The sequence below is a fragment of the Myripristis murdjan genome, chromosome 4 (genome assembly GCF_902150065.1).
Source record: "Myripristis murdjan chromosome 4, fMyrMur1.1, whole genome shotgun sequence".
NCBI lineage: Eukaryota > Metazoa > Chordata > Actinopteri > Holocentriformes > Holocentridae > Myripristis > Myripristis murdjan.
The window spans coordinates 10,158,130-10,183,894 of NC_043983.1; the positions used below are offsets into that span (position 1 = coordinate 10,158,130).

A 25,765-nucleotide genomic window follows, 5' to 3' on the forward strand; every position below is an offset into this window, starting at 1 on the left:
AATGCGAATCGAGTTGCCGTCATGGAGCCGGCTCTCTCCGCTCCCAATATGTAATTTCCCTGAGTCAGTGAGAGGAAGAGGAATGCTGAGAGGAATGCTGAGAGGAAGGTGCACATTCCTCTCGCCCAGCACCGACATTTATCTGAGCCGTGAATTTGTGCCGTTTGAGAAATGCTTGTTCTCTTGTGTTTTGTTTCTGCTCACACAGCTGTTTCTGCAGGGGGGCTTTAAATCCCTGACCTATCTGACCCTTTCAGAAGAAGAAGTGCACTTCCCCTTTATAATGTTTTTGTTTGTATTTTTTTTTTTTTTTTGCTGTAATATTTGCCAGTTTCACAGATTTGAATGTTTACTTGTTTACCAACATCACTAACAATATGTATGTTTTGATTATGCCTCTTGAGAGGGTGAAATTCATTAATATTCAGTCAAAGCACAGTTGAGTTCCATTTAGCTCCAGATGAGGAGAGATTGATGCCACCTGAGTTTAAGTGGCACTAATTCCACAGGCCTTCTCTGATTGGGCCACAGACAGCAGGTGACACGGGGTAAAAAAAAAAATGTCTGTTTTTCTCTCTCTGGCAAAATGAAAGAGTGCCAGTGTTTTGTGTAATGTGAATTTTTTTCCCCATTAACTCTCCAGAGGACCATATGTGATTTGCTCGAAATTAAATTGTTTATGTTCCTCATTTTTTTCGATGGTCTGAATACATTTTTTTCAGTCTGAAAAATCAGCATCTGCATGCTGGTCCATCCTTCCCTCTCATACTGCCAGCCATCCTCAAGTACAGCAGCTGCCTTAGGGCACAGGCATTATATTAACCCCACGAGCCATCTGGGTTCATGGGCAAAACTTTCATTTCGCTTGAGCTTACAAAATCCAAATGGTTCACAAGATTCGAATAACAGGTGAAGGCTGAAATGCAGTGGTATTCCCCTGTGGGTGAGGACTGGTGTTTGCATGGATGCTTGGGCTCTGCCTCACAACATTTGTGAATGAGCTGGTCAGTTTTATATCTTATTTATATTCCGGTTATATCCAGTTTTGTTAAAATATTTTTTTTTTAGAAAGGGAGGAGGAAGGTATTCCACAAAGAAGGATTTGCAGGTTAGTCAGATAATTTTAAAAGGTTTCACTGATCATCTTCGCTGAGCAACCCTCATCAAGTACAGCTGGATTATTAACCTAAACCTAACATTGTTTTACAGATTGAAATCACTATCACCAGGATATAGCTCTCTAGTTTTGGTTTTGGAATACCCTCCAAGGCAAAACTTTGTTTTCAGTGTTTTGTCAGGAATGGGCCATGAAATAAGCTTCTTGCTGCTAGAAACAGCCAGGAGGGGGCAGATAATTCTCATCTTTAAATGTACTTTTTGTATGGTAAAACTTCAGTCCTGAATTATTTTTTTAAATACCAGATATTTGTTGTTTTATTTGTATTGTGCCTGATTTTAATTTGTAAATGTACAATGTGCAATAAAATCTTTTTTTCATGCACTTATTTCTACCATGTTTGCGAATGTGCAGAAAGACAAATAAAGGCATGAGACACACCGTGTGGGCACAGTATGTGTAGCTATCAGCTTAATTCAAGATGACTGAATTTGCAATCTTAATATGGAAAGTTGTATTGCAAATAGAGGGCTGAAACTCTACCCTGCCTAAATACAGCCAGAGGAGTGTTGGCCTGTTGCTGACTGCTGATGGGGAAACATGAGTGTGTTCTGGCTGCCTGGAGCAACGAGTCCTTTGGCTCGGAGTCCTGCGGCTGTTAAGTCATGCTAATGCAACAGTCCCAGCAGGCCTTATAAAAGTCTCCCTGCTTTTGTAAGGCTGGAAGTTTGGTCCTCCACAACCCACCGAGTGGATGTGCTGTGCTCAGCGTGGGTCCAGCTCCCTGCCTCTGTCTGATGTCAGGGCACTGACTACTTATGTAGCTTGTGGTGGTACATGTGGGCCCTATTTAGACGCTGTTTGGTTTTATTAGTCAGCCTCAACAAGCCAACCCCCAGTCGGGACTGAATGACTCAGCTTCCTAATTTCAAGTTTTCTCTTTTTTTCTCTCTCTCACAGACACACACACACACACACACACACACACACACACACACACACACACACTGTTTTTTCTCTCTATGTGCAGGAATAGGGGATTCTTGAGGAAAAGGTTAACAAGCTCTTCAAAGAATTGAGCAGTTGAAGAGTTGAGCTGGGCTTTCATGGGCAAACTGAAGTGCATGATGGGATGAGAAAGGATGGGGCTCTCCATGTCACTGTCAGTACTTTAAATATGGGGACAGTCTTCATTGAAAAGCACAACCTTGACGCAGTGCTTTAAAATCCACTTTACTGCTTTGAAAACCAACATTTTAACCTTCTGAATAATTCCAGCGTGTTTCATGGCCCGATTCCCCCCCTCCTCCTCCTCTTCTTTTTGCTCTTGTTCAGGAGCACTTTGGACCTGATGGTGTGGTGTAGGTTGTCAGGCACCTCCTCCTGGCTGCTCTCAGCAGTATGGCACAGTGGCCGCTGGCGTCCCCATGCGCTGCACAGACTCGACACACCGCTGTTTGCAAGGCAGGGAGAGACAGAGTCGAGGGAAACACACGGAGAGGCTATTTCTCTCGCCTTTTGCCGCTTGTGCGCACACTTTAAAGCTGACATGATCAGATAGACAGCGAGGAGCCAGACGAGGAAGTTGGGAGGAGGGATCACCGCAGTGTGTTTCTATGTGTGTGTGTGCGTGCGCGCGTGTGTGGATGCGCGCAGAGAGGGGTTTATATTGGATTCCCTGACGCCTCGCAGCGCAGCGAAATCGAAGGATCCCTCCTTGTCCGGCTCGGGTGCCCAAAGTAATGCGCGTAACGGGGCGCACGGCTGGAGCGCTGCAGCCGATTCGTCCGGACTCAGGTTTTTAACCGGTTGTCGTGTCGGGAAACGCACACACCTATGCTGTCAATGCCATCGCAGGTAGGCGAGAGGATCCCGGAAGAAGTCGCAGTACAGGTTGCCTGTTTGTTTGCATAGCAATTCCATTCCAGGTCAAGCGAGCGCCCATGGACTTGATGCCAGCTGGCTTATCCACAAAGTAATTGATCTCCTCGGGTTGTGTTTAATTGCTTTTAAAACGTTTCTGAACGGAGCGACCATGAAGGACTTGAGGAAAAAGAAGCTGTACGTGGTGATGGACGTGCTGTGTGTGATAGTAGGTAAGTCATGGACACAGTGTACACAGTAAATCAGTTCACCACACCATACGTCAGCATAATCTAAGCCACATCTTGCAGCAGAATGGAGATGTTTTCAGCAGATTATGTTTTTTTTTTGTTTTTTTTTTTTTTTAATTTATTTATTTGGTAGCGTCCGTTTCTTGGAGACCCCCGGGAGTCAAGTGCGCTTTGTTTTTGCGCGCATGACAGCAGCTTTGATCACACTTTAATAACAGTTACAGCACTGCAGGAATAAATCAGCAGTGCTTGCTGAAGTTGCATGCTGTACTGTCGTAAAAACATGAAGTATTTGTAATCCAGAGAGATAAACAAAACGTTGTGACATGATATAAACGGGTTTGAGCCCTAAGCCCCTCTTTAAAAAGCAAATGAAGTAATTGGATTTCCCTATCTGCCTGTGTCATCCCATTTGTTTATGCAGATAATTAAATGCTGTCCCGGGCTGGAATAATGTGATGTTAGACGGCGCCATGGCCAAGCTGGGAAACTATCATTCTCATTCCATTTTTCTTGCTGTACTCAACAACTTTGCAGGATTTTTACAGAGCCTCAGGAAGCTGAATGTTTGTTTATGGAAATTTGATATGCATGTATGTGTGTGTGTGTGTGTGTGTGTGTGTGCCCCCCTTATTTTGTCTGCCAAGAATCCTCCCAAGATTGTCCTACTTCTTACCATTCGGTGCATTTCCCGTGATGTTGGTTCCACTTTTATTTCACAGACCATTGTTTTTTATTTAACCGAAATTAGGAATCATTTTAGAAGGAGCAATATGGCTTTCTACAGTACACTGCACTGGAAGCTAAACCACATCATTATTGGTTAAGTTGTTATGAAAGATGTCTCCCTTCTCCCTCAGGGCAATGAGCGAATAATTAGTTGTTGGAAGAGGAGCTCCATCAATTATGCATACTGCAGTTAAAATTGTCAACATCAATCCTCCTTTCTTTGTCTTTTGCTATTATTTTTTAATGAACAGGATAGATTAAAACAGTAAGGTTTATGTCACACACATAAAAAAAAAAAAAAACCTGAATGCTCTCTTTTTAAAAATTTTCTGTGTTCAAAATATCTGAATCCCTCATTGTTTCGTGACTTTTCTTGACCCTGGCAGCGTCTCTATCATGGAGATAAAGTAAAATGTTGCAAAAGAAGGGAAAACATCAAGTTCTTCTCAGACGCAGCCCCGGTGATGTGTGGATGTGGAATGTACCAGTGTGGTGGGAGGTTGGTTTGCTGCGATAATAACACTCAGCAGACGTGTTGCAAAATGAATCTGGTGTTGGGCACGTTCATCTGCTGCCGTGCCTGCATGGTGTGACGGCGGCGGGGATGATAGAGACAGAGGCCGGGGGCAGATAATAGCTCATGTCTGTGGTTGATCTGCTCCACGGCCTCGGCATCTCCCCTGGCTTTCGGAGCTTAGCCCACCGTGTGATTTCCCTTTGGTGAGAACAGCCCTGCACTGCTGCTTAGACTGCAGGGCCGCTCGACTTCATAAGCCTCCCCACTGCACTGTCACAAGTCTGGGATTTAAGGCTGATGGTCGGATCGGTTGGTCGGTCAGGTTTTGATGGCTGAATCCCACCCTGTCGCCTCTTGTCCCGGTTCCTCACCCACTTCCTCACCCACCCAAATAATCATCTGGTCAACCCCATGCTTATGTGAGGTTGCTCCAGCCATGTAATAATAACCTGGGACTTATGTTGACCACTATATTAAAGTGTAGGCTTGAGGAGTTTTGTCTAGACAAACATTTATATCAAACAGATTTGAGTCATTTAAATTCACAAGTTACTGTACCTACATTAAACCAGCCTCTAATGTTATTTCTTATAGTTATCTTTGACTTTGAGCAACTTTATTCTCAACAGTAGGGTAGGTTTACCACTCTGGTCTTTTACCAAAGAAAAGTAATCTGACCCTCTAACCCCAAATATTAATCTCATGGTTTCAAGCTGTATTTTTCATTTGCACCAAATAATCCCTCCCTAAAACCATCTTTTGTTTGGACCGCAGAGGCCTTGATGGTGCACGTGAAAACTGTCTAATGAGGTGATTTCACCAGCATGTGTCCACACCCTGCCCTGCCCAGGACAAAGTAACAAACAGTGGTGTGATATGAATTAAACGCGTGATTAAGAAGGGAGGAAACAAAAAAGAGTCAAGACATGGCGAGGCTTCAGAACCTCCCTGCTTCCTCACAGTGAGGAACACACTCAAACCCGTAATAAAGAAATCTAAGTCAAAGTGTTGACCAGAGCCAAGGAGTGAGTCACTCGTCTTCTTTTTTTTTTTTTTTTTTTTTCAAACATGAGGTCCAAGTCTCATATTATCTGACTTGTTTATACCTTGGATTTGTGGGATTCATCACGAGGGATACTTGAGCTATCTTGAGCTTCTCGGATATCTTCCTTGGACGTGAATATGTTGTTCATTGAAAGCTCTCGCCCCCTTTTTTTTCAGCTCCCTCCCTCTTTAGTCTTTCTTTTTTTTCCTCCATAGCCCTCCCTTCCTCTGTCCTGTTCTATGTAAGTCTATACTCAGGACAAATAGATGGTGGGTGTTAGCTGAGAGCGCAGAGCGAAGACCGGGGTTAACCTCTCCATGCCCACCGTGCGTGGACGTCGGTCCAGCAGGCAGGTTATGTAGAAGTCAGAGGAGCGGCACAGTCCACATTGCCACATAAATTAAGTGCAGCTGAAGGCGATGTGAACCGTACCGAGCTGTCATTTATGAGTAATATGTTACCAAATGCCCTCGAGGCAAGGCATGGATATCACGCACGCTTAGACTCATATAATACGGTCTTGTTTTTTTGTGTTAATATGCTTTGTTGTAGTACAAAGCAAATGGTGAATAACCAGTTCTGTTAGAAGTCCTGCATATATTTGACTATTCACTCACACACAGTCAAACAAGTTTATGTGTTTCCTCTCCACCCTGTGTTTTTTTTTCTTTGCCCCATTCTTATTCACATACAAACAGCTGAGAATAAAGATGCTGTGTTGGAAAGACTACACAGGGACGCGATTTTTCATCATAATAGTGTTTTTTGACTCTACAATCCGTATCCAGCTCATTTCCCATCGGGAGGCTTCTGTATCCCTGTACTTTGTCCTGTTTTTCATGTTCCTGATTATATCCTTGGATAATGCCAGACACTGGGAAGCTCACAGCTAGCTTACAGTCAGCAAATTTAACTTTGGGTTTGTAATTTTTTTTCCCTTTCCAACTGGCAGGTATAGCATTAGGCAGTGGAGTTCCCCTCATTTTCCTCCATGGTCTCACTATAATTCAATCATCGTAGCTTACCATCTCTTCTTCTCAGTATTTTGCAAGCGTCCTGTTACTGACTGATATATTTACTGATATAATAGAGCTTGCTCCCCAAAGCACTCAGCAATAAAACTATCAAAGAGTTGCTATTTCCTCATATTATTTTCATTTTATTAGATTTCAGTTACATGTAAATATCCCCATGTTCTTTGACCCTGCTGGCTCAGGGAATGAAGTGGTTGTTGGCTATGGCTTGTTAGTGAAACCATGCTGCAGCATCTCCAGGGAGCCGGGCCTCTCATGCGGTTGTGTTGGGAAGAATGATGGTCCTGAGTTCTCAGAGAAAGGCACTGAAAACACTGATGGGAATGGGTGTCCCCAGGAGAGCCCTGTCATGGAAACTGAGGCCCTTTCAACAAACTGACAAGCTCCTCCGAGAGACATGTTTATTGTGATTTTTGTGTGTGTGTGTGTTTTTCCAAAACATTTGGTTTGACAGAGTTTCAGTAAACATAGAAAGTGTTTGATGAATTAAAGGTGTAACACATTAATTTTGAGACATTTGAATAATCACCATCAATGGAAAAAAGACATTCACCAGCCCCTAGACTGAATTATACAGTGTGTGCCACTTGGCCAGATTTCTCATTTATTGCTTTATTGCACAAATATAGTGCTTTATGGCACAAAACAGGAAATGGGTTAATAATTTCTTGCCGTGGCAGACAGTGGAACGAGTTTAAAGCCAATTGAAAAATCAACATGTTTATCCTCTAAAGCAAAAGACAGTGATGCTTCTGGGAAATGTGATCTTAATTTTGAGAAACACTGTCAGTAATCAAACCACTGAAAAGAAATGTAGGCCATCATCGAGTAATCATTTTATTTATGTGAATTTATTGCTACAACTTTGATTATGATGTACTTTTAATGGATTTTAGAGATCTTCAGGACCGTGCTGGTTGGGTCCGTAGACACAGGCAGATTTTTGCTCCTCCTATAAACTAAAATAGTTTAGGTAAAAACCTGTGTGGTCCATTTCTTTGATCCCTTCCCAGACTCTTTAATTGCCAAACCAGATTTAGCCGCCCCCTCCACCCCCACCCCCACCCTTCGTCTGACCTTGCGTCCCTCCCTCCCTCCCTCCTTCTGCACTGCTTGGTGCTAAGCATGCGTAAATGATGAAGGGAGCAAAACAGTGGGATTAAAAATCAAGAATGGGTAGCAGCAGCAGGATTTGGTGTGACTGGGGGAAGTTGGGCGTTCCTCGTGTGAATTAGAATTCCAGAGGCCAACGGCGGCAGAGGTTGTAGGCTCAGCACATACCTTCCACATTAGTCAGTCCAGCTTGCCTGGGGTGAGACAGTCAGAGAGAGGCAGAGTTTAGTTGTTTAGGTGGCTCGAGCTGTCTCTTTTAAAGTCTATAACATCACCTCATTGTTACACTACACGGCTTTGGCAGCCCGGGCTCCTTCCTGTCGTTTGAACAAAGTGTGTTTGAACTGGGAGGAGGAAGTGCGAGGGAGGGAGAAAAGAAAGACTAACGGGGACTGAAAGAAGAAACCGGTCTCTGTACGTGTCCACACTGGGAGGAGATGAGAGATGGCTGTATAGGTAGTGAGGGAGTGGACAACAAACAGAAAGAGATGGGGACAAAAAAAAAAAAACAAGAATGGCAAGGAGTTAAAGAGAGTGGAGGAAACAATGGGGAGAGCAAACAAGAGCTATTTAGAAAAGGAAGAGAATGATAGGAAATAGAAAGAACCCACAGGATGGCACACACACTGGAGCCATGGAAGACAAGAACGACGAGAGTGGAAGAAGTTAGTTGGAGAGGAAGGGAGCGTTCTAGCAAATGTTTGAGTTGTGACCTCGAAGGAGAGCTTTAGACCAGGCAGGGCAGCCCAGGGGCATGAGAATATCCCCTGACACCACACACACGCAGACCCGACACACCCTGAAATATGCATAAGGAAAACCCAGACTGTATGCTTTTCAAATTGGGGTGCATAATCCATCTTCCATGTGGTATTGCAGGTGCGGGAGGTTATGTCAGAGGAACCGGGGTAAGTAGGTGTGAGGCACTCAAACCATAAGAGGAATGTCATCCAGATGATTGTGGCGGTTTGACCACAATCACCCTGATTTGACTCTTGACTTTTCTGTAGTGGAAAAATACACCGAGTTGAACCAAAGACAGAGAACAAGTAAAGACAAATAAAAATAGGAAGAGAGTCACAGAGAGCGAGGACGTGACGAGCCTCGACTCCCAGTCCCACAGTGTGATTGCGGTCCAAATGGTCCTGTGTAATTGCACATCTGCCTGCTATATAAAGCACCATCCCATTGAGGCCTCTATATTTACATCAGGCAGAGAAGTGTGTGGGAGGACGGCGTGATCAACAGAATGACAGGCAGAATGAAGGAGCCGCAGAAAGGGAGAATGGATGGCTTTGGGTCGGAGATGGAAACACAATAGAGGATGTGAATTCACATTGGAGGAAGGAAGAGGGGAAGGAGCGCAAATCATCCCTCCGCTGAAAGGCCGCTGCGTTCGTGACAAGTACCAGATTGATTAATCCTAAGCTATTGTACTATCTGTGATCCTTCTCTTGACTGGCATTAGATTTTTAGACCCTCTTGACATGCAGTCACTTACTCAGCTCTGCGTTGCATCTACACTAATACCCGTTTTAGAGGAGGGAGACGCTGAGGTGCCATTGTGGATGAATGTAAAATTGTGGCCAGATAAATGAGAAGCATTAAAATCCTCAAACTGGGACCAAAGCCTCTGAAAGGGGCCTGCCTTAATCTAAGACAGGAAACCTGAGCTTGGCATCCTGCGACTTCAAACAGGCTCCTATTAGGGGCTCAGGCAGGAGATTTCTAACTGGCAGCTGGAGATTACCTTCCTGGCTACATTCCAAACCAGCAGTGTTCGCCCCCCGTCACAGACGCAGGTGTCTAGGAAGGAGGTTCTCCTGTACCTCAAGTATTTCCATCCGCGCTCCCTTTCCCTGTAGGTTGAGCAGGATATTCTCAATAGTAAAACTCAGCATCTCAGATTCCAAAAGTTTAGCTCAAGTCAAAGATGCAGTTGTGTCGGTAAGTGGAGCCACTTGTGGAGTAGTGTCAATTTTGTCTGTGGGATAGTCTCGCGGTATCCTGGAGACCTATTTTGTCTGCCTGTGGGTCTATTTTTGCCTGCGAGGAGTGCATGTGTGTTTGTGTCTGTTTTTCAGAAGAGTGGCTGGTTTGTCTCTTCCACTTATTATCCACAGGGGTATTGGTCATGAGATGTGCATACACACACACACACACACACACACACATGCACTTCAAGACGTGCCAGTCGTTCTGCCCAGAACAGCAGTCCAGACGTTTTGGACCATTTCATCTGAGAGCCAATATTTTATTTTCATCCAAACTTGTAATTAATGTCTGACAGGTTAAATTCAAGTGTCAGCTGAATCAGTGCTTCATTATGAATACAGAAAAAAAAAAAAAATGCACACAGCTTTACAAGCCAGAAGAGGGTTATTCAAGGCCAGGTGCCCTGACTTCACTCAGTCAATGAACTGTGCGGCAAACTGGCAGAGCTCCCAAGGCCTGAAAATCCGAGTTTGGTCCAGTGGACTGATTTTTTTCTTTTTTTTTTTACTCACTATGAGCTTTACCATATGGGTAAACAGAAAAATACTAAACTTTAGAATATGATTTATTAAGGCAATGGGCATACGAAAAGAAAAAAAAACATTTTGCCATTTACACATTTGTGAAGTTGTGTGCTTGGAAGCTTTTCTTTGAAGCTTTGCACTTCATTTTTCTTCATCTCCACTGTCATTAATACCCTGTTCTGGCACATGTTAAAAGCTTGAGAAAAGGACTGGAGTTCCTATACCATGTGACTCTAACATAGAATTAATTACACCCTCCTACCATTTTAAAGTGACTTTCACCATGTTGTACTCAGTAAATAAACCTTTCCCTGATTTTGTCCAGGCCAAGTCTTAAGCTCACAAAACCTGCTGTATATATACTTTTGTGTTAAGGAATATGCATTAAACAAACTGTACGCAAGCTTGAGTAGCAACTCCAACCGAGTCACCTGGGTTTATTTGCTTTTCCACTTTATTTTTAATGTTGTGCTGAATGCAAACATTCCATTCCTTAAGGATTTTTTTTCCTGACGCAGTATGGAAAGTGGAAACGGATTTCATGTCACCCTGTCCCCTCTCTGCTGTAATGACAGCTATCCACACGGTTCCCTCCCACTCAAGGACAAGGTTTGTTTTCATTTCAAATGTCTGGCCATGCAAACTCCCTGATAATATTATGCTTTCAAATAACGTTACTGAGTATTTGACAGGTTGTGTAATTTTCAATCAAGTTCCACAGTGAAAATATCAGGCATCTGCAAATGTTTAAAATAATGTTTTGAAGAGACGCAGCAATGGAGTGGTCACTTCACTGTGCTTAGACTTAATGAGCCCATTGCTGCTCCTTCCCTGTATGGTTTCACTGAAGGTGGGTAATTTTTGAACAAAGCAATGGCAGACAGATATTCTCAAACTAAACTAACTTGCCAGGACATTGGAACAGCAGCAGCAGTAGGCACAGTAATAATTCCCATAATGAAACCCTCCATATCCGTTATATCTCTGTTTGATTCAAATCCAGCTATTTGTCAGTGAGGAAGAGGGGGAGGAGGGGGAAAGGGAAACCAGCAACAGTTGTTTCTTGCCTTTCTGCTCTGCTCTTGCCAGCTGGAAGCAGGATGCAGGATGCAGAGGCAGAAGTTGCCATCCAAAAGCCACATCAGTTGATACGTATCGCTGCGCTCCCTCAAGTCGCCAGAGACAGGATGTTAGTTGAGCTGGAGAGACCCTATATTATCCTGTGGTTGTCGCAGACAGGATTTTGGTGGTGCTAAGAGGAAAATGTGTGTAATATACCTTTTATACTCCGGATTTACTACCTCCTGACACGGCTGGTAAATGAGTAAACAGTGTTGCAGAAGGTGTCTGGTGGTTAGTGGCCTGTGGGAAGCTGCCGCACAGGGACAGGTGTCACCCAGCTGCTGCTGCTCCTACAGAGGGTGTAGAGGAGGGGGAGGAAGGAAGGAGATGGATTGAATAGGTGCTGGATGATTAAGTTGTCATTAGACACTGTTATTGTCGTAGATTTGGCATGTATTTATTTATAGATAAGTGTTTGTTTATGCAAAGTGACATCACCTGGAGCTAAAGATCAGCCAGTAGCAGATGGCACTTTTCATTAACATGCCCATTCACACTTTTTTTAGGTTTTGCGTCCTAGGTGATCTGATCACGAGTAGCAACTTGTACACATTGTGATACTGTCACTCAAACCACTTCAGAGGTGGTCAGGGATGCATTTGGCCTTGTATCATCTGTCGTTCAGATGAGATGTGAAATTAAGGTGCTGACTCACTGTGATCGTTAAAGATCCCTTAGAGGGTTCCCTGGTTTTCTGGCAAAATCTCAACTTAGCTCTCTCCATCTGGCCACATAATCATCCCCCAGTGTAACTGGCTCACTGATTCCCTCCCTCTCCACCCAAAGCTGATGTGTGGTGAGTCTTCTGGGGCAAAATGGCTGCCATGCATCACTCAGGTGGGTGCTACACATTGGTGGTGGTTGAGATTATTTCCCCCTTCACTGTGAGGCACTTTGGGTTTCAAGATAAAGTGCTATATACATTTAACACATTATTATTAGTAGTAGTAACAGTAGCAGTAGTAGTAGTAGTAATAAAGGCAGAATGAGTAGGATTTGTTGTAGTGGTGGTTTGTCAACAGAGTATTCGAGGTTGGATCCTTGTCCCTGGCTAAGATAACCACTGGCAGTGAGTTTTTGTCTCCTACCACGGTAATGGAATGACATGTAAAACGTGAATGTTTGCTGAGATGTCTTGGTCAAGCCAAAAAAATGGAGTGGTCGGGCACAACTGCTTCACTACTGGGTCAGAAGGAAGGAATAGGATGGGGAGGGGATATTGAGCAGATAATGACCGTATGGGAGCAAGTTGGAGTAAGGTACAGTAGGTGGTCACTTATAATGCCAGCTATGAAAATTAATCTGCCTCACCTGCCACTTGCCACCTGCCAAGACGGATGTTAAAACCAAATCTGAACAGCGCCAGGCTTTACATGGTTTTGGGTTCAGGCTTTAGTTGTGATTCATTATTTCCTGCAGTTGTAGGTGGAGTGTCTTGATCAAAGTATCCAATCTTTAGGGAAGCTGGGATGTTCTTCTCTACTGTAGCCCACTTAAAAATTAATGCTGACAAAGCTGTATTTTTACATAAAAAAATATTGTCTTGTGTTGCTGAAAATACACGAGGGAGTATTGACTCCTCACCAGCCTACATGGGTGATGGTTTGTGCTGGCAAGTCAGTATGCCTGCAGTTCTGTAAGGACACTCCACCGGCCACAATGATACCCTTTTCAGAAAACAACAAATAGTCGTTTGTGGATCATTATCTTATGACACATACACCCATTAAAACTGACACTAATAAATATCAACTCTCAACAAGGTTAGAGCGTTTTGTGAATGAGCACACTGTTGGAAGTCAGCTGGTGTTGTGGTTCTTCTCTCCTTCTGTGTCTCGTCTAAACCCAGCTCCTCCAAGGTCAGATTATACCAGGAGTCGATGTGCAATGATGTGTTTATCCTATAGAACACTATTGTTTATTCACCTCCCAGCACAAAGGCTCTGTTTTCTTGTCTTGGACTCCTACACTGAACCAATAAGAGTCTTTTGTCTGTACGGTGTCTGTGTGGCGACACGTGTGCAGTTGGCATGTCACCACACAATGTCAATATTCATCTTTTGTCACCTTGGCAACCTGTCAGACAACAATAAAGACACTCATAAACTGCATGTGTTGGTACACGTGTGTATTGCAGTTTCCTTCAAAAACACACATACTCACACCCTCCATTAATTATATATACACATTTCCAAAGCATTTCCATGAAATAGACTGGCCTTGTAAAACCATTTGAGAGATAAGAGCACTTATTGATTTAGCCCATAAAGTTCGATTTAATTGTTATGGGGTGATGCAGATTTTCAGTGCTTCTTGCTACATGCTGCAAATTTTGTGTTAATGTCTTCTCTGCACATCATACAGAATTTCAACAAAATGAATGAATTCTGATTACTAACACCTTATCACTGACTCCTTCACAGCTTTTATACACATATTTAAGTACAAAGTAAATTATAGAAATAGCTCTATCTGTTTGTATTGCAACTCAAGTCTTTGGCAAAGAAAAAAAATGCCAATAGCATTTTTTTTTGTTTGTTTGTTTTCGGACATATTTTTTCTTGGCAATCTGATTCTTTTTTTTCCCTCACGTTTTAAAGTAGATTTTAGTTACGTATCCTTCCTGCCAGGACTTTTAGCTTTTGGGTGGAGATAAATGTGGTGCTCCAGAGTCTTCACCTTAGCTGAATCCTTATCCAACAACTACTTGTATATTTTCCTTTAGTCTCAGTTTATAGCATGTGGACTCTTGGTCTCTCATCAGTCAGTCTCCCTGGAAGTCCGCCTGGAATTATGTCAGCTACAGATATTTTGGAAGAATGGGAGGGGTGCACTGCTCATTTACACAGAAATGTAATACTTTGGAAACTGCACTTTTCAAGTGTATGCAGTACTTTTTCACGACTGTTTTTCTTGCATTTAGTATGCGGCTGCTTGGCATTTCCATACCGGCCCCAAGGCTGTCTGCCTGCCTACTGTGCAGGGTGGTGGTGCATTTCAGGGTGGGGAGTTCATCTCCCACACATGCCCTGGGTCCCCTGCTCCACTTCTGATTTCACACAAAAGAGCACAAGGCTTGAAGAAATGCGCCATGCTTCGCAGCTGTGCAAATGAGGTCTCTCTCTCTCTCTCTCACACACACACACACACACACACACACTGAATCTTAAAGAGCAAGAACAGGCGAGCATCTGCAGAGAAATGTATTCATTAGCTTCTCCTAATCAACAAGAACTGTGGTAATGAACATTAATGTCTTCCTCATGGCATATCTGTGGTTGGTGTTCACACATCAGATAAGGCGTGTGTGTCTTTGAGAGAGGTGTGTGTGAGAGGGTGGGTGAGTGTTTTGGGGATGTTTTAGGACATCTCAAGGGCATCATCCATCCGCTCGAGCCTTGAGCAGCTATATTTGGACGTATTTTTGTGCACAGCCGCACCACTCAGATGAGGTGAAGCTCTGTCTATGTGTGCATTTGCATGTGTACACTCCTGTGCGTATGTGCAGTGTGTGACTGAACACGTACCCGCCGGGTCTGTGTATGAATGCTGTTTCACTGTTTGTTTTTGCAATCCCTTGCTGAGCGCCTCCACCATGACATTTAACTACCAAGTGTTTGCTCTGCTTGTGGGTTGTTTCATCACTGTGATTTTTAGAGTACGTGGTCCTCAGAGAGAGGAAAAACAATCCAGCAAATCCTTAGAGAAACATTTTCACTTCCCAGATTAGGCGGTGATGTAATGTCTGAAAACCACTAGAAAAGACAAATCTCTTATTCCAAAGAAATGTTTTCTCAAATATTAAACTCCATTAGCTTGGATCAGCCCAACAGCATACTTAGTCATAATCTTGGCGGTGATCAAGCACCATAAATCTCAGTCAAACATTAATGCATTATTGACCGTTTCCTTCATCGTTATGATTATGTCACAGTGAACATTGGCTGGTCTTCATCCACCTATGACATTATAACCTGTTTTTTTTTTTTGTTTGTTTGTTTTTTTTTTTTACTTGTTCTTTCCACAGCGGCACTGCCCTTCATCATCATGACCATCCTGTTCCGGCCATATCAAAGAGGAGTTTACTGTGACGATGAGAGCATCATGTACCCGTTTAAACCAGACACCATTACCCATGGCCTGCTGGCTGCTGTCACCATCTCCTGCACTGTCGTCATTGTAAGTTTTCCCCATGGCCAGTCTCCTTTCATAGGGAACCATAAACCCTGTAAGTTCAATCACCATCCATAATTAGGTCAGGTTTAGAGGACTGTGGAAAGGGGGAAAAAACACTCATTTTTTATTGAAATATTTGAATCCAATTATTATCAACTATGTGTAAAAAGCAGAATAAGAGGTTTCCATGATAAATTGGTAATTTAATGATTTATGATAAATTAAGTAGAATCAGCTGGAAGTACAGGAAAACCTAGCTGCTGTACTGACCGTTGCTGTGTTATGTTAGTTTAGCGAACATGCTATCAATAAAGCGAAAGGTTTACATGGGATGTTTTTCAAGAAAGATGGAAAGAGCAGTTTTTTCATCGGGAAGGTAAATGGCAAGGCTGTGCATTTCTCTCTCCTGCTTTATGTAACTTCTGTGTTATTTTCATGTGCCAGCATGCAATTTCTCATTGATCGGTAGGATGAAAATTGATTGACTTTTAAATAATAAATCAGAAATAGCCTAAATTAACCATGTGTTGGCTTGGGTCGTACTGATGTTGGCCAAAAAAAAAATATCTGGCCCCTGTGAGGTCTCATTTGAACAAGGGCAACCCACTACCAAATATTTGACACCCCAGGTTTAAAGCAGCTACAAGGATTATTTAACTGTTTATAAAACAATCTCAGTTTAATAGTGATGCCTCTGTATGACTCACACCATCAGCGAGAAGAGATAAAGTTGTTCTAAAAGCCTGTCACCGGGTCAGCGTCCCCATGGAATCAGACTAAACAGTTGACCAGCAGCCTGAGTTAACTGTCAGATCCTTCTTCACAGCTAACCAGGCTCTTCTGTATTTACTTTTGCTCTGCCTCTGGCCTCCTTGTAGTAGGAAAATGTATTGTCATTCCTATGATACAACAAATAATGACTAAAAATGAATAAAAAATGAGCAAAATACTCAAATAGGCAATCTGACTCTTGCTCCTGCAATTTCTGCTCTCTCCTCAGATCTCCTCTGGAGAGGCCTACCTGGTCTACAGTAAGAGGATTTACTCGAACTCTGACTTCAACCAGTACGTAGCTGCGCTCTACAAGGTACTGGGTACTTTCCTGTTTGGAGCAGCTGTCAGCCAGTCACTGACCGACCTGGCCAAATACACCATCGGCCGACCGAGGCCTAATTTCATGGCCGTATGTGCCCCCAAGGTCTGCAAAGGCTACATGCAGGAGATCAACTGCACTGGCACGCTTCAGGACGTCACAGAGTCCAGGTAGGAGGAAGACGGCGGGGTATTATTGTACTTGGAGAGGAAAGCCTCCGCTGCAGTGGTTCATATATCAGAAATAAAAGAATGCTCCAACCCAGGAGAGGTGGGCAGAGGGAGGGACATGGTTCAAGGGTATTCTGATACCTTGTAACACTGTAATACAATAATGGTGCTAACAAGGCGTTATAAATGTGCCTGAGGTTCTCTGATTCGGTTTTTACTCTTTTCCTCTCCAGGTTGTCCTTCTACTCTGGCCACTCCTCCTTTGGAATGTACTGCATGCTCTTCCTAGCAGTAAGTACAGCACATAAACCTCAAGCAATCGCCAGAGATCCCAGAACTCCATTCAAATATGTATCTCCATGTGAATCGATCTTATGAGTCCCCAGATGGACTCCTCTGATGGTGCGCTTCTATATTTGGATCAGGACTAAAGGGCTAATTGTTGTGGTGGGGTAAGAGGCTCATAGAGCCATTTTGTGCATGTGAACATAAAAGGACAAGGCAAGAGTTCAGACGAAGAATGTGGATACTGAGAGAAAAGAGCTGGAGGGCCGCACTGTTATTTCCCGGCGATTAGGAAGGCAAGGCATGTACTGTGTTCTGTCTTCCAGGCTTATCCAGTTCACTGCCCTTGGCCTCATCTCTTTGTGCTAAAGGCCAGGCGCCGCTGCGAAACAGCATGCTTCAAGAGGCCAAGCTCAGCAATTAGTCACTCTCAACTTTGTTTGGTTGAAAGAAAAGAAAAGACAGAAATATCTCCAGCTAGTATCCATGCCAGTCCACAGGCTCTGTTTACCCGGCAATTTATATTCATTCACGCTGTGACTGATGGTGCAAACAAATGGATCTAAGCTGTGATATCCAGGCTGTGTTCTGTGTGCTGTTTTGCTGAATAAGTGTCCTGCAGCGTTCAGTGCTGGGTCGGAGTGGTTGTGTGGCAGGGGGGCAGCAGTGTAATGCCAACTTCTACACCTCCAGCAGCAGCTCAGTAGAAGGCTGCCTCCCTCCTGTGAGAAACAGGCTCAGTCTGTAGTGGGCATAAATTGCATCTGTGTTCAGCACCTTTATACAGTCAAAGCCAATGGGAAGCACATCAGCCTCTGTTTTTGCATTAAACAGATATTTAGTCACCCTCCAAAAAAATTATCCTCTCTTCTTTTATCATTGCTGTTTGGTTAAGATACTATCTATCCTGAAACCTCATTGTATAGTGTGATAAAATAACCAGGCAAATAAAGAGTGGACTCTTGAACTGTTAGTTTTGCAAAACAGACATTTGAATGTGCCATTACCTCACCGCTTTGTCAGCGTGTTAGAGGACATTATTATTTGACTGCAAATGCAGTAGATGGCATTGAAACCAGATGCAGACACCATTTGCATTTGCCTGCCAGCTCAGCGTTATGTTCGATTATTTGGTGTGATAGTCCTACAAGGGGTCCAAAACCACTAATAACATCTTCTAGCTATGTAATAGCATGTTATCTGAAAAAGCAGGAAGGAATGTCTACATATACACGCTGTCTTTCCTCCCCAATCTCTCTCTTCAATCAAACCCAATCACCCTCTGCTCTGTCACCCCCCACCCCACCCCCTCCAGCTCTACGTTCAGGCCAGATTGGTGGCCAAGTGGGCCAGACTTCTCCGGCCCACCATCCAGTTCTTCCTGGTGGCCTTTGCGGTATATGTGGGTTACACCCGAGTGTCTGATTACAAGCACCACTGGAGTGACGTGCTGGTGGGCCTGCTTCAGGGAGCGCTCATCGCCATACTCAACGTGAGTCCTCAAGACTTTTTTCATCACTAAATTTAATCATTTCTATGGTGTATAATAAAAGACAGTTTAATCAATATATGTGCACATGGAGCAACTCTGTCATGAAGCCACAAACCACAGAATGAAGCTTGGAGGTCCCAGTTGGGCAGCTTTACCATCGTCCACAAGTCATTCTTTGTGAAGCAGCTCCAGTCCTTATACTAAACTCCAAATATCAAATTATGAGAGGCAACTATGGATTGGACTGCCCCTAGTCATAGGAATGGCATGATGGAAATCTTAAAGTTAGTGAGTCCATGTTTCATTTTTGTAAAAGAGGTTCGGACAATGCACAGTGAAGATCAGTATTCCCTGGAATTTAGATTGGAGAGAAGTGTGACAGTAACAGAGTGTGAGCTGATATAAACCCACACACTCACATGGACAAGTTCCCAGGTAATAGTCTGTTCCACCACTGGGGCACCACATCCAGCTGGGCTTTTTATTGTTTGGCCACTTCCCTGTTTTGATTGAACCGCTGTCAGCAACGCCTTGTGGAAATCCTGTGTGTGTGTGTGTGTGTGTGTCACAGGCGTGATTCATTGGGAAATGAGCCTGAGCCTTTGGCTTTTGCGTTGCTGTGTGCAATTAGAGACTCTCCTGGGCACAGTGTTTTATGGCTTCTCAGGGCTGGAGGGGTTGTGCTTGCTTTCTGTGTGTTCCTCTCAGATGTGTGTGCATGTGAACATGTGTGCCAGTGCGTGTGTGTATCACTTAACAGCTGTTTGCACACTCGTCCAGAGGTGTGCAGTCACACTTTCCAGCCCAGCCCTTATCCCCTCCACATCCTTCACACCAGTCTCTGTGGGAGAGATCCTCCCAGGATGACCAATACTAACCTCCTCTCCCCTACAGGTGCACTTTGTGTCAGACTTCTTTAAGAAGCGTCCTCCACGCTGCACCAGCGCAGAGACGGCTGAGTGCGAGGAGCCGGTGAGGAAGCCCAGCCTGCAGATTGTAGACGCCGAGCACAACAACCATTACAACTACCACCACCACAACCCTGGGCCCGTGTGAGAGGGGCTGATGCTGGGAGCTTGGGCTGTAGCCTGCACACCCCCAACCCTGTGTAAGAGGGTACATATTACTCACTTCAGTCTTGATTCTGCAAATGACACCGTGTAGGGATTAACTTGAGTTATTTGCAGTCTGCATCTTCCAGCCTGCAGACCCCCTAGCCCTATATGAGATGGAAAGTTCCATGCATATAAGATGAGAAGATTAGAGTGTCAGTATTCTGCTCTTCTGCACCTAACTCTATGTAGTCCTGTGTTAGAGGAGTAAATGTAGGAGCTCGTTCTGTAGTTTGCAGCCCCCAAGCACCCAGCTCTCTCTGTGTCAACCACTCACGCTTCACCTCCTCCCCAACCACTGGACTGACTAAAGGGGCCAAATCCCAACCCTGGATGCTTGCACCCCCTCCCAAAGACACCACAGCGACCTCCTCTTCTCCTGAAAGAGAGAGAGGAACATGTTGTTTGAGACATCATTGTTGATGTTGAAGTGTAATACGCTTAATGTTTTTAGGTTTTTATTGTCTATATGTACAGTACCAAAATTGTTGGCAGTGATTTTTTTTTTAAAGTGACATGAAGAAAGACAAGAGTTTTTAAATATGATGGCACAGTGCCTTATTTAGCTCCATTTTAGCACGCCCTAAGCAGGCCACACACTTCAGTAGACTATCCAGACAGATTGCAGAAATGGTGCCGAGACACTAGGCAGTCACACACCATAGAAGTCGTTGCTACAAGGAACCCTGATGCAGCCTTGAAACATACACACCCCTCTGTTATCACACAGCCATGAAATCAAAAAGGAGATGCATTAGAAGATCACTGAGCTGCAGCACATTACTCTCAATAGTCAGCAGCAGAGAATCTTATGGTCTAAAATTTGTCGACTCTCTGCCAGCTTGCTTAAAATGTTTGTGCATCTAGACCAACAAAGCCAAAGAACTGATATTTTTGGAGCTCCCTATATAGGCTAGTGGAGTTAATTGGAATGCCACAGTAGACTGCACAACAGTGTCCCCATTCATCAGTTTGACATGCATTATTTTAGCTGTTTCCATGGGATTTGAGCTGTTACCAAGTGATATTAACTTTCAGTGACTGTCATGTTGTATCGTTGCCCATTTCAAACTATAAGAAGGTGTCCAGAGAATGGTCTTAGTGATGAATAATGTTTGAAATAATGCGGCCAGCTATACTGAGTGTTAAAGATCTTGTATGTGTACTGCAGCTCGTCTGTCCCAACGATGCCACAGCCTATCCAAAGATGTGCCTTGGTCATAAAGACTAGGTGTGATTGCCAAATCAGATCAACAAACTGGGGCGATACTCTCATAATCCGTGGCCAGGATTAGTTATTTTGCAGAAACAATATATGCTTCAGTGCAAAGTTTTTACTGACTATTGTTTCATCTGTGTGAAATGGACTGCACGGAGGTAGCATCCATCGATGTGGATAGCTTAAGTTTCTGTTGGATTTTTTTCAACATACCACTACTAGATTACAAAATAATCACTGCCATTCAAATATTTGGATATTTGGCCTTTGTCTTATTTTTTCTTTTTGTATTTTGCGCCATTGATAATAATCAAAGAAGCCTGAGTGTGCCTGTATGAGAGAGCCATTTTGAAAATGGTGTTTAATTTATTTTAAATATGAGAAGTTCTTTATTTACTCTTACAAGGTTAGAGAAGGTTATAAATGCCAGCGCTGTTCAGGTTTTTGTGCAATCACCCCTGCTTGCCACTATGAGCCACAAATACTGTATCTACTAATACAATGAGACATGTTCCATGTTGAATGAAGGATTTGTATGTGTATGCATGATGTATGTTTTTATTTCACATGTAGGTAAGTTTTAATTTCACATGTACAACATGCTTTTGCCCGTGCTACATCGGTGCCTTCTCAGAATAGTGTGTGCACCAAAGATACACAAAAGTATCTGTTTCCAGGTCCAAACATAAGCCAGATGCCTTGGCAGGGCTTTTTAAAGGCTCTTGTAATGATAAAAGCTTCCACAGCAAACAGTGTTTTGGAAGCCAGTAACACTGCTCCGTTCCCACTTCAAAGATCCCTCTACTTTCCCTTTCCCTTTCCTGTGTCGATAGATGGGGTTAATTTGTGAATAACGTTTGCTGTACCGCTCTTGTATAGCATGGCAGGACCCTGGAGAAGTGTTGACAGATCAGACACACCACAGAGCTGATAGGGGCGGAGGAAGACAGAGAGAGAATCTCACCTGGTAGTGATTGTGAGGCCCCTAGTGCTGATCTGGGACGCAGGAAGGCCAGGGTACTTTACAGGAGGGGCTCTCTCATGGTGAGCCATAGTCCCCGGGGACTTCTGCACTTTTAAAAACTCAAATTTGCAACCAGAAACACATGGTGCTGTTTGCAATGAAATGTTGTGCAACCCCCGTAATCACCTGTGTGTCACAGCGTCCATGTTAATTGTCCAGATAAAAGCAAAAAGTAAAACAATGGATGAGAATGTAGCAATGGTCATGGCCTTTGATTCACCTCTAGCCTTTCCTTGGAAATAAGGGCCCTCAGTTGGGCCTGCTCTGGGTGATGCGGCCCCATGTGTTATTACACTTTACCGTGTTAGTGCCTTAAACTAGGCACTGGCTGGCCTTTCTGTAGTGCATATGTCAAATATAATTCATGTTGTGTTTGCTTTTGTACACTGATTTATCTGTAGATGATTTGTGTGTAAACCAGATCATTTTAAATAAAGACAAATCCATGTTCAGACATATTAATGGAGTAATTTTTTTCCACATGCATGTAACTTCACTGATGGCATTTGATGGAATTAATGAGGTGGTAGTGCGATATGCATCTTTCATGTTGACTCGATAGGTGGTGATGCTGAACATATGCCCTTCTCCCCCGTTGGGCCTCAGACAGTGATTTGTGAAGCCTGATTAGAAGCACATTATATCCTGTAATCACCTAAATGAAATATGAGAAGCTATCGCATCATCTAGATTTCAACATGTTCTTGGTTAGCCCATTCTAATCTTGATTGCGAGTTATTTTACTTTGGAATGATGGAAACTCTATATCCTTCAGTGCAAAAACTGGAAGGTCTCCACACCTCAAAAGAGTGTTGTAATAAGGAATGGAATGTGCAATTGGCTTTGTATATGATACAGCATTGCATTCTACATTTAAAAACATAGTATTTCATAGTAAATCCGTCATAAATCTATGATGACACATATAGCCCCTTCTCTCAGAAAAATATTATTCAACAGGTCATAAATCACAGAGTATCTCTTCAACACTTATTTCATTAATCCCACTGGCACAGCATTACAGTACAGGAGTGAAAACAATTCCCCAACATTTCCTTAGTTCTTGTGACTATTTTTTTCAAACATATGGCGCTGTCATATGCCAATCAAAACAAATACATTTTTCAACCCTTTTTTGTCAATGATAAAATTGCACAAATGATTCATTGATGATGTTTTTGTTATATTTAACTGTAAAGTCTGCGCAGGTTTTCATGAGTACATAAATCAGTGTGTCAATAACCTCAAATTCGATGGCATTTGACAATGGCATTTGAAAGACAAAACATTCAACCACCCCCACACTGGCCAAGACATAAAGACCTGCAGTATGATTACATGCAGCACGACTTGTGTTGTCTGTCCTGCACATTGCCTGTGGCAAAACATCCCATAAGGAGAGGTTACACCAAATATCCATTAGCAGCTCATTTTATTTAGGTGGGACACTACATCAGCCCAGTGAGAGATTGGCACTGAATCAGTGAATATGCCCCCTAGAGGTGGGGACTATGAAAAAAAAAAAAAAAAAAAAAAAAACTCCCCCAGAGGAAAACATACAGGATATATTCCCTTGATACTCTGTCTCAACATGGACTAAATGAGAAATCTGACATCAAACCTTCCTGGGATGTTGAATCTTTGCTTTGTGTCGACTATTCATCTTATTCATTTTGATGTGACTCAACAGGCAATGATGGTTTAAAACAATTAGTAGCGACACCTGAATGGTATTGAGTGGAGTCTATATATAGACCTGCTGGGCCACAGTCTTGACTAATCCTGAGCAGGTCAGACTTGCCTGATGAAGACCTTATGTTGAAACGTCACTTGATGTTTAAATCTATAGGGAACATTGATTCAGCAGGCAGGTATATTTTCTCTACTTTTTGTTGCGAAAAATGGAAATCAGTATTTCTTTGTGTTAAAAAAAAAAGAAGCAACAATCTGATGCTTAGCAACCACATGACATTCTCAAGGTTCCACTTACAAAAGGTTTGAGACGTTTAGCTCTTTATCCAGAGCATTTTAGGACAAGTGAGAGGGTAGAGGTTCGATGTCTTCCTCGATGACACATGGTCGTCGCTGGGGTCAGACCTGCGATGTTGCTGTTACAAGACAATCTCTAACTGCTACTAATAAGATTCAGGAGACGGTGCACAAAAGTCCAGCATATTCCTTATTCTTGTCATTATGTGGCCCTGGGTGTTTTCTTGCTCTTGTGTAAAATTAAAAGATAAATGTCAGGCCTAACTATTGTGCTCCTCTTTCCCTATTTTCATGTAAAGATTAAACCTTAAACAGTATAGAATCACTAACCTACAAAGGGTTATTTGATTCAGTGAGTTGCAAGGTATAACACTGCATAGGCACCACTAAAGAAATGTAAAATATATTTATTCATATAAGCAGATGATAAGAAATGTTTAATTCAGATAATTCTAAAATGTTATTTTGTCTGGGTGGTTAATTTTAAGTTATTGATCCTTTTGTACAGTCCATTTCTGACCAACTACAGGCAATGAATTGCTGCTGGTCTTGGTCTTGATTGTTTCCCCCTGCTAAAATATTGTCAAAACCCTTCCTGTCTAGCTAGCTTGCCGCATTTGAACTGGAAAACCCCCACTCAGAGGGTTTACCTCATTTGAACTAGAGGAACTGGTATTGTCTGCCAATCAGATTCTAGTATTATGACTCTTTGACTTGTAAAGATTTTATTGGTAACCCTGGAGGGAAAGTACATTTACTGGCCAATCATCACAAGGCATGTATGTCTTTTCCGGAGCCACAGTATCCTTGAAACCAAAATCATGGAAACTAGCAAAGAATTGCAAGAATTAGCAGTAGAAATAAGATTGGTTACAGTGTAGAGGATTAAAGGTTTGCTCAGCCTCAAGTGTATAAGTGGAGTGCAGCAGGGAAAACAGGAGCAAAGAGAACTCCAGGCAGCAAAGGTCATGAGGCTGATTCACAACCACCACGTTAAGACAACATGGTATAAGACTTGGCCCACTGCTATACCTCTTAATTCCCCATGATTTACACTGTTTTTAACCCTGGAGATGTGCTGTCGAGTGGCTGATTCATGACGTGGCTTTCTTCTGCATGAAAACGTCTCTACAAATCGTCCTCGACTTCTCCCTGATGCCTCAACGGAACTAATTAAAACCAAGTGCCAAGGATGTGAGAGAGGTTAAGCAAGGCTCCGCTGCCGCCTCACTGTGTTCAGCCTAGAGAATGGAGCGCTCCACCAAAATAAACACATGTATTTATATCGAAATAAACACTGGACCCATGGGGACATTTGTGGGAGTTTCACTGGCAGCTGTGTTGAAAACCACTGTCATTCAAAAATGCCTCCATTTAAAACAATATTAGTCACTTTGGGGAAATTTTGGGGAAAGTTCTGTGTACATACTGCCAATTTTTTTTTTTTATCTTGGTGTCAAAACAACTGGAGATGGAAAACACTAAGGTATTCTATTTACATGAGTTTTTACCATTTTAGCTCCACTCTGGGGAAACATACGCTATTTGCACACAGAGTGAATTCACAACTATGCCATTAATTTCTCCATGGGTGCATTACATACAGCAAAACAAATACATTATCCTTGAAGTCTCATGGTAAATGCACCTTGTTATAACATGAGATGTGGTCTCTATGGTAACTAAACCATTTACTAAGCCTGCGTAGCCTGTGTGGTTGTAAATGGAATGGGTTAGAAAAAAGGCCTCATCTAATAAATGGATTAGATCTACCATCTGTTGAAGAAGCAATGAGGTATGAGAATGGAGTATATACCCTGTCTAAAATAGTCAGAGTGATTGCTATGATTGAGCTTTACTTTAAGAACTAGGTACGAAACCATCATCATAATCAG

General features: G+C 43.0%; 1 protein-coding gene across 1 annotated transcript; it reads left to right on the forward strand.

Annotated features, from left to right (window-relative positions):
* Positions 1 to 2,470: 2,470 nt before the first annotated feature.
* Positions 2,471 to 22,333, forward strand: plpp2b (phospholipid phosphatase 2b). The gene is made up of 6 exons (XM_030050113.1): positions 2,471 to 3,213; positions 15,338 to 15,489; positions 16,487 to 16,749; positions 16,983 to 17,040; positions 18,350 to 18,526; positions 19,421 to 22,333. The coding sequence occupies exons 1-6, from the start codon at positions 3,153 to 3,155 to the stop codon at positions 19,580 to 19,582; spliced, it is 873 nt and encodes a 290-aa protein (XP_029905973.1). The 5' UTR covers positions 2,471 to 3,152; the 3' UTR covers positions 19,583 to 22,333.
* The last annotated feature ends 3,432 nt before the right edge of the window (positions 22,334 to 25,765 follow it).